This window comes from Sinocyclocheilus rhinocerous, unplaced genomic scaffold (assembly GCF_001515625.1).
Source record: "Sinocyclocheilus rhinocerous isolate Xijiao unplaced genomic scaffold, SAMN03320098_v1.1 scaffold215, whole genome shotgun sequence".
In the NCBI taxonomy this organism is placed as follows: Eukaryota; Metazoa; Chordata; class Actinopteri; order Cypriniformes; family Cyprinidae; genus Sinocyclocheilus; species Sinocyclocheilus rhinocerous.
Genome location: NW_015660885.1, coordinates 236,586 through 246,392, shown reverse-complemented (window position 1 = coordinate 246,392; position 9,807 = coordinate 236,586). Strand labels below are relative to the sequence as shown.

At 36.1% G+C, this 9,807-nt stretch overlaps 1 protein-coding gene across 3 annotated transcripts in view; it reads right to left on the bottom strand.

Moving 5' to 3' along the window:
- LOC107725770 (platelet-derived growth factor D-like) overlaps positions 1-9,807 on the bottom strand; it is a 32,353-nt gene that overhangs the window by 7,437 nt on the left and 15,109 nt on the right. For all 3 annotated transcript variants that reach the window (XM_016535164.1, XM_016535165.1, XM_016535166.1), the window contains exons 4-6: positions 2,384-2,437; positions 1,956-2,151; positions 518-732 (exon numbers count right to left, since the gene is read on the bottom strand). In XM_016535164.1, coding sequence (XP_016390650.1) covers positions 518-732; positions 1,956-2,151; positions 2,384-2,437 — 465 coding nt within the window. The remainder of the gene's footprint in view (positions 1-517; positions 733-1,955; positions 2,152-2,383; positions 2,438-9,807) is intronic.

Genomic DNA, 9,807 nt, shown 5'->3' with positions numbered 1-9,807 from the left:
GAGACTGACCGGCCGATCACCGATCCGGGCCGATCATGAGGAAAATCGGCCGATTCCGATCCCTGGCCGATCGATCGGTGCATCTCTAATTTTAATGTATATTAAAAAAGAAAAACTTTATTTTACATTATAATAATATTTCACAATATAAATTTTTTTCCTATATTTTTGATCAAATAAATGCAGCCTTGATGAGCATAAGAAACTCCTGTAAAAAAACACAAAAAATCGTTCTGATCCCAAACTTTTGACTGGTAGTGTAGCTATATAATGTTCAATAATATTATAATTATAAGTGGCAAAAACACGCAACAAAATTACTAAAACTTTACTAAAAAAAATTAAATAAAATCCCCAATTCCAAAGTACTTGATTTGTGTATTTCATCAACCACTGGACTCATCCAATGGAGTGAGTTTGGGGGCGGGACATCTGTCTGACCAACCAATGGCAGACAGAGGGAGTGTTTGGAAACCTGTTTGGAAACAGTCATTTATCAAAGTGCATTGTGGGATACCTCGTGTAGTTTCTTGACGGTTTTTCCGGCGCTGCAGCTGCAGGAGTTCCAGTTGTCGGTGCCGCAGGCGCAGTTCCCCCCGCAGCGCTGCACCAGGAGGCATCGTGGGAAAAACACGGCATTGGTCTCCTTCAGCTCCTCGCGGAGATTCACCGAGAAATTACGCGGAGTGCAGCTGTACTGCTTCACGTCGTCATAGAGACGGTCGAGATCAACTGAGAGGGAAAGAGAGCGAGATGGACGGGTTTACTACATAACTACCAACCCAGAGACTGTTAAACCATAGTAAACCTGAAACTACATCCTGATCCTAGTGAAAACAAGTAGTCATATAAACCCTAACAAACATGCTTTCCTCTTGGCAAAGTCACTTAAAACCTACAACGTTTCAACTTTGTCTGCGCCGCAAGGTCAGCGTGTGCGCGTGTGTGTGTGTTTGTACTTAGTGAACAACATTCCAGTGTGTTGTTTTGGATATTTTTTCTCACTTATGACTCACATAATCGCATGATAGAAGAATAATTAATTTGCCAGAATCATCTAATTTACTCCAAATAAATACATTTATTATATAACAAATAAAAGTTTAATTTATGGACCATGACTTCCTTTATTAATGGAATACTTCTATAAATAATCTAAAAATAATAATACGTAAATAAATAAATAATTCATTTATTTTATTTAATAAATCTAATTTCTAGACAGTGACGGATGACTATGAAACTTCACTAATCCTCTAATTTAATCCAAATAAATAAATACATCAATATATAACTCATTTCTGTATTTGATAAATTAACTTTAATGTATGAACCATGATGGAAGAATACTTCATTTAAATTAATTAATTAATTAATTAATAATGCACTATATAAAATAAATTACCTTTAATTTATGGACCATGATGGAAGAATACTTCCTTTAAATAAATAAATTAATAATGCAGTATATAAAATAAATTACTTTTCATTTATGAACAATCATGGAAGAATACTTCTTTTTACTTCATTCAAAATCAGTATATTGAAATTTTGATATTAGATGTGTGAAGTTACCTGACAATGTTTGATATTTTTTGCTGCTATATGGCAAAGTGAATTACAAAAAAAATAATAAACCAACTAAAATGGTTAAGTTAATGTACATCAAGGAAATAAATCATTGTGTTTTATTTATTTAGTATATTTTGTCTCCAAAAATATTTCCTGTAATTCAAATTTCAATTCAAAATAGTGAGTCGTAGCCAATTCAATTCAAAATCAAGCTCATTGAACTGAAATCGAGATTATTTTACAAACTGAACGCTTACATACTTGCACTGAACCCTATTGTGTGTGTGTGTGTGTGTGTGTATGTGAGTGAGTGTGAGAGTGTGTGTATGTGAGTGAGTGTGAGTGTGTGTGAGAGTGTGTGAGTGAGAAAGAGAGAGACTCACGCTTGTGTTTGCGGTCGGTGTGGAAAGTTCGTGGTCTGTAGTAGTGTGTGTGTGTGTAGAGCTGCTCCAGGTCTTCCTGCCAGGTGAAGGGGTTCATGTGTCTCAGTAACTCCTCTACCGTGCTGACGCTGGCGATGTCGTTGTCCAGCGTGCTCGCAGACAGCGGTGCGTCCGTCCCAGAAACCTCCCTGAAATCCTACAGGGACACAGACGTGAGACGCAGGCTGTAAAATCTCACTGTCCTGCAACATAACCTCTCTGTATCACTGTATGCGACAGAGCAGCGTGAACATTCTGCTAAACATCTCCGTTTGAGATTTACTGAAGAAATAATGTCATACGGGTTTGATTTTGATATTGGCTTTTTAATTGGATTTCAGTGGTCAAAAAGCACATGTTTAATCCTTCTAGAACTGTGTAATACTTACTGACATCACTGTAACTGCTTCCCAGTTGGTCAGAGACGCGAGAGGTGCGCTTTCCTGAAAAACAGACCAAGATTTCAAACTAACTTCATTAATTTTCCACAGAAAATTTTAATATCAGTGCCAAGGGAAATCTGGGAAAGTCATTATCTGCTCTGATAAATCCTGACTGGAAACACTCCTGACACGCAGCAGCAATCAGCTCCTCAAACACCGTCAGATGAGAACCGTCACTCATGATGTCACCGGCCGAGGAGGCGGAGCTACAGACATCACAGCGCTGACATTTAAAACAGCAGTAAACGCCAGGTGAACATTTCACAACCATCACGAGACCCGAATTAACAAGACCATCAATTCAAGTCCACTGTTACTTGAGAGAGATAGATGGACAGAATATAGACAGTGTGTTCAGAACAGTGTTTGTTATTGTATATTACAACTATCATTGGTATAAAAATATTTTTGTTAATATGCAAAATAATTTACAAAAATAAAAAATGAAAACTAACCTATAAACAGTGGTTGAAAAACTAAAATGAAATAACTATTGAGGTAGTTGATACCTTTATGTAATTTTTTTATAACAAAAACAATGACAAAACATGAATAAAACTAATATTTACTAAAATATGAAAATGACGATTTTTTTTCCCCTGCAGGTTACTTTAAGAACCTCCATATGCTGAACTAAAAACTATACAATAAAACCTATGGTTGAAAACAATATTAAAATGAAAAAGTTGTCCATACTAAAACTGCAAGCATTTTAACTTTGAGAGACTAAAAAAGAAACTAAAAATGAAATTTAAAATGTCTAAAAAATCCCAAGTAATAGCCATAAAATAAAAATTAAACTCTAATTCAATAAACTGTTGCTGAAACGAATAAATAGAACTCACTTGAAAACATCCATATCCAGTGAACACACATTTTAAAAAAAATTTGAAAGCTGAAATGAAATAATGCAAAATTAACAAAAAAAACTGGTTGAAACTAAAATGAAAAACTACAAGTATAGATGTCGAATATTGAAACATATTTGTTTCAGTAAAAGTATTTTAACACTGAAAGAATGACAAGTTTAACTATAATTTCTAAAAATATTAAAAATCTAAAACAAACAAATAAAACAAATCTGTATTTGAAAAGTATAACAACCTTGGTCTGAAGACTGACTTCTCAATGTTTCCCTGCAGTTTACTTTAAAGGGGTCATGAATTGAGAAATCAACTTTTACTTGAGCTTTTTATATATAAGAGGTCCTCATACTAAAAGAATATCCTGCAAGTTTCAGAACTGAAAACGTCCTTGTTACTGAAATAAAAGCTTTTATTGACACCAGGCCCAGCGAACGCCAGATCCTGGAATGTGCCTATAATAGATAGGTTAAACACCGCCTCCACAGAAGAATATCAACGCCTAATTCTGTAGCTCCGCCCACTGATTCGCATGCCATTGAAGATCGCAGAATATTGTGCAGTGCCTGGTTGTGGAAGAACACAGTCGCTGCATAACCTTCCTTCGGATTCAAATATTAGGAATGCGCCGACAGGAATGGCGCAGAACACTAAACGTTATGAGAGTAAAAAATATTTGTACTGTAGGTCACTATTGCTTTGTTAGAGAATGTCCTCCTGATTATGTGTAACGTGTCTAACCAAAGTCACAGAAGGCTCCAATTATGAAGGACGCAGCTTGTCAAACAGACACACAGAAAGTTAGTTTACTATGCAAAACTATTATCCAATCATTGCAGTGGGCGTTTACTTCCAAGTCTTCAGTGCAGCATGGCTGAAAAAAACCCAAAGCGTTTCTCGAGCCGGCCTCAAAACTAGGGTAGAAAATAGCCTATTACTTATTGATTTTGATGTTTTTGAATGTAAAAACCACACGAACGTCATAAGTGGACCTCAGACAGCAGTATAAAATAATTTTAAAAAAGGCAGTTCATGACCCCTTTAAAATTTCTATATGCTGTGAACAGAGACACATTTTAAAAGCGGACATAAAATAACACAAATATAATCAAAAACTAAAAACTACTTTTAAAAAATCCTGTAGTTAAAAAATGCACCAAAATGAAAAAAGACACCAAGTATTGTATAGTTCCCAAAATTAAAACAAGTATTAAAGGGTCTCCTCTTATCTTATATCGAAATCCTCTGGCATTCTTCTTTACAAATCCTCGTTTTGTACTTCTAATTCTTGACCGTTGTTTTGTTTTGATCTCTCCGCTGCGTTTCCGCGTGCGTCACTTCTGAGCGGTGCATGCGCAGCGCTGAACTCATACGTCATCCGCCCGTAGCTGCTTCCGTGTACAACAGTGAGCGCAAGATAGATTAAATTGATAATTATGTTTTAAATATGGTTATTTTTCTTACAAAAACGCATCGATTTGCTACAGGAGGCCTTTGTTCACCCCCCGGAGCCGTGTGAGACACTTTTTTTTTTAATGGATGGGCGATTTTTATTTCACTTCTTTTGGACTGAAGCACTGCAACACCCGCTGACTGCAATGATCGAGCTTGGAATAGCCAGGACAATTTTTAATATATCTCCGACTGGATTCGTCTGAAAGAAGAAAGTCATATACACCTAGGATGCCTCGGGGGTGAGTAAAACACAGCCTAATTTAAATTTTTGGGTGAACTAACCCTTTAAGAAAGACACCTTTAGCTAAAATTCTAAGACTAAAAGAAACTTCAATAAATAAAAATGAAATAAAAATAAACCCATGAAATAAAAAAATTAACTAAAACTAAACAGAAATTAAAAAAAATTTGAGAACAGTTTTAAAATACACATTTTCTAAGTGCAAAAGTCTGACATGTTCTCTGTTTTTCTCTGCAGTTTACTTTACAACCTCCATATGCAATGACAATACACTTCCCTGTGCTGCCACTCTCATTACATAAATCTGCTCCTGTGGCAATGCAAACAATAGAAGGAGGTCAGAGGTCGCGGGTGGTCTGTTATGATGATGTTTCCCATCAGAGATAACGCCTCTACAGCCTCTGATGTCACACACACACACAGAGAGCGAGACCTTCTGCTCGTGTCCTACAGAGACGTCCGGAGCAGAGCGGGAATGTGGAAATGTCAGGAATACCGCAGATTCAGGGAATTACACATGACGGATCAGGCCGAACAAACTGCCACCCCTGAACCTGAAGTCCAGCAGCTGCAGGGTTCAACCATGTGACTCTGTTTACTTTCTAAATATGGTCCTTGTGCAGGATTCATCAGTGCATGTTGTTTTGAAAGAAAAATAATCTTTCATCAAAATATAATAACTTGATCTACCTCTGAAATTACGTTTCTGCTGACATAACAGAACCAGAAATGTACGAAAAGGCTATTATTCAGACTGAATGCACAATTTTAGAGCATCACAAGAATCAATTACATTTTAAAATATATTCAAATAGAAAAAAAAAGTTATTTTAAATTGCAATAATATTTCACAATATTACAGTTTATACTGTATTTTTGATCAAATAAATGTAGTCTTGGTAAGAGACTTTGTTTAGAAACGTTAATATATCAGTTACCAACCACAAAACTTTTGAACGATAGAGTATATGCTTGATTTATAATGCTAAATATAAGACCTTTTATGGTAATAATTTAATTTACATGCACTTTATTATCATACATGTAATTTATCTTCAATAAACAGCATGAAATTCCATGAACCAAATCAAAATTCAATGTTAAAGCAGCATTATTTCCCTCTGCATATTCAGTTAAATATTTAACTTTTAACTTTTAGGGGTTAAAGATTAACTTTAAAGGGGTCCTATTATGCTCTTTTACAAAGTCTTGATTTTGTTTTGGGGGTGTACTAGAACAGGCTCTCATACTAGGTTGTTTGAAAAACTGATTATTTTTCACATATTTTACATTATTACAACACCTCTCTCCCCAGTCTGGCATGAACGGCTCGAATAGTTCCTGTATCAAATGAAGGCCTGCCTTCTGAAATACGAAATGTGCTGTGATTGGTTAGCTGGGCCAGTGTGTGTTGTGATTGGCAGCATTCGGCGCCTGGTCGGGAAATGTCATGCCCCTTACCATAGCCGCCTGCGAGCTTCAGTGTAAATATTGCATCAAAATAAAAAATCTATTTGAGCGCGATTTAAACCCAGATGATTGTAACCACTCCAAGTTCGTCTGCCTTGGGAAAGCTAGCATGTCTCAGACAGTGATAACACTCGTTGCCTTCTCTAGTGCAGCTCAACCAGGTCTCGTCCCATTCGTCGATATTTGTGATATCACAAATCCCAGAAAATATGCGTTGTAGTCCAAACAAATCGTTCGTTGTAGTTTTTGAAAAGTGATTTCTGTTAAATAAAATATCTCCTTTTGAAGTGGACTTTGTAACTTTGCAGATCTTTTTTATGCTCAAACAGCAACATTACAGACTAACTAATGTTGAAAAAGTGAAAAAGCATCATAGCACCCCTTTAAGTTACATAAAAGTTAAATAACACTTTAAAACAGCAGAATGAAATCTGTGAAGTTGATTTGGGAATTGTGACATGGATTTTCTCCAAAGAACATTAATATATTGGATTCATTTCATGGCTAAAATTTTCTTAATTTAGGTCAACATGCCTTCGGCAGAACACAAATAAACATCTAAACTACAACTCTTCATGCATCATTAGTTCAGGACAAAGAACATCAAAGATGCGAATCCTAAAAACATTCAAGAAAAGTTCTCTAATTATAATTAAAGTCCTTGAACAAAAAGGCACAATTATAATCTTCAAACATCCATTAATCCCAAAAGTAAAGCTAAACAAACATCACTGTTGGAAACTGGACCGTATTTTACAAGCACATGAAACAACGCTTAAAGAAGGTCTATGAAACAAACAAACACATCATCTTCCTGTAGAGAAACTCTCCACATCTGTTTGTGCCATTAACTGACACCAATGGCCTTAAATGAATAGTCATCCCCAAAAAATGAAAATTTTCTAAAAATGTACTCACCCTCAGGTCATCCAAGATTAGGATGAGTTTGTTTCTTCATCAGGTTTGTAGAAATGTAGCATTGCATCAGTGTCTCAGCAATGGATGTTCTGCAGTGAATGGGTGCCGTCAGAATGAGAGTCCAAACAGCTGATAAAAACATCACAATAATCCACAAGTAATCCACAGCACTCCAGTCCATCAGTTAACATCTGGAGAAGACAAAGGCTGAAACAAATCCAGCATTAAAGCATTTTAACTTCAAACCGTTGCTTCCGGCTAAAATACAAGTCCATAATCCATAATAACGCTTCCTCCAGTGAAAGTGAAAGAGTCCATCTCCTGTTGTCTCTCTGATCAAAATCCACCCACATTGGGGCTGCACAATTAATCGAAAATATAATCATGATTACAATTATGGATGCCAATTGCATAATAGTTCAAAGGCACGATTACAAAAAACAAAAACAAAGTCCACTTTATTCTGTGTGCTTAAGATGTGTGTTTTTCTTTCTACAGGTTATCTTAAGGTTTTTTTTCCCCATTGTTTTAATTTTAGATTTAGTATAACATTATAATACTATGCAATTTTTTTTTTATTTCAAGAAGAAACCAAACCAATGTATACTTGACATTTGAGACTTAAAGGTGCACTAAGTAATATGTGACCCTGGACCACAAAACCAGTCATAAGGGTCTATTTTTGAAATTGAGATTTATACATCATCTCAAAAAGCTGAATAAATACGCTTTCCATTGATGTACGGTTTGTTATGATAGGACAATATTTGGCCGAGATACAACTATTTGAAAATCTGGAATCTGAGGGTGCAAAAAAATCTAAATATTGAGAAAATCGCCTTTAAAGTTGTCCAAATGAAGTTCTTAGTGATGCATATTACTAATCAAAAATTAAGTTTTGATATATTTACAGTAGGAAATTTACAAAATATCTTCATGGAACATGATCTTTACTTAATGTCCTAATGATTTTTGGCATAAAAGAAAAATCAATAATTTTGACCCATACAATGTATTTTTGGCTATTGCTACAAATATACCCCAGCGGCTTAAGACTGGTTTTGTAGTCCAGGGTCACATATTAGAAAAATGCTTTTGACCACAGTGTCGGACCGAGTCCCAAAACACACTCGCAGCCAATCAGCAGTAAGGGGCGTGTCTAGTAATGATAGGGAGAAGAGAGCGCTCAGTGAGTGCACAGGACGGATATTAGCAGATTGACTATAGAAAGCGAGAGACGGCAGGAAAAAATAAATTTTCAGAGGAACAAAACATTAAAATGAAGGGTTACGATCAGGCAAGAGGTAGGACTGGAGTAAATACTGGAGCAGCTTTCCAGCGGTGGAGAGAATTCAAGGAGCGGGGCAGGGAATCGGACGCCAAGGTTTCTTGTTGATAGGAGAGTGACGTTGATTTTGCTTTTTCACACAACTTTTCTGTGTTGGCTTTGGCTTGGATATGCTGCGGCCGGCAGGCATAGCAGATTCGCCACCAAAACAGGGGCGAGGTCCTATTGGGGTATGGGCGTGTTTGTTTTGGTGCTTTCAAATATCAACACTGTTTGGCAAAAATCGCTTAGTGCGCCTTTAATGCTATAGAAAAGCAATAAAAGTTTTTCAGGAAGAGTGTTTTCAGCTTGTTTATTTTCATATAAAAATATGCCATCATGCAGTTGCTTCAAGCAATGGTATAAAGCTATTCAAAACACCAATTGTGATAATCGTAATTAATAATCGCAATTACAATTTCAAGCGAATAATCGACAATTATGATTTTTATCACAATCGTGCAGCTCTAACCCACATATTTGTTTAGAGCTGGGCTGTTTTTGCTTGTAAGCCGTGCTTGATCTGTGCAGATTTCTCTCCTGATTCAAACCAGATTACTTTTACACAGGAGGAAGAGTTATTATGGATTATGGACTCCGGAAACACCGGTTTGAAGGTAAAACGCCTTAATGCTGGATTTGTTTCAGCTTTTGTCTTCTCCAGATGTTAACTGATGGACTGGAGTGCTGTGGATTACTTGTGGATTATTGTGATGTTTTTATCAGCTGTTTGGACTCTCATTCTGACGGCACCCATTCACTGCAGAGCATCCATTGCTGAGACACTGATGCAATGCTACATTTCTCCAAATCTGTTCCTATGAAGGAAAAAAAAAATCTACATCTTGGATGGCCTGAGGGTGAGTAGACCCCCAAATACTGATTTCTGATTCTGATTCTCTGCTCTTATTTGTTTGAGACCAGAGCTGTTGAAGAGGAAAGTGTGTGTGTGTTTTTTTTTTTTTTTGCAGGACATCTATTTCAGATATATGTTAAATACTAGGACATATAGAGCTTTAAAAGACATAAATCAAACATAACACAATTTCACTGTAGGATCTGTAATTATGTAAAATGGAAAAAAAAAAAGCGCCTG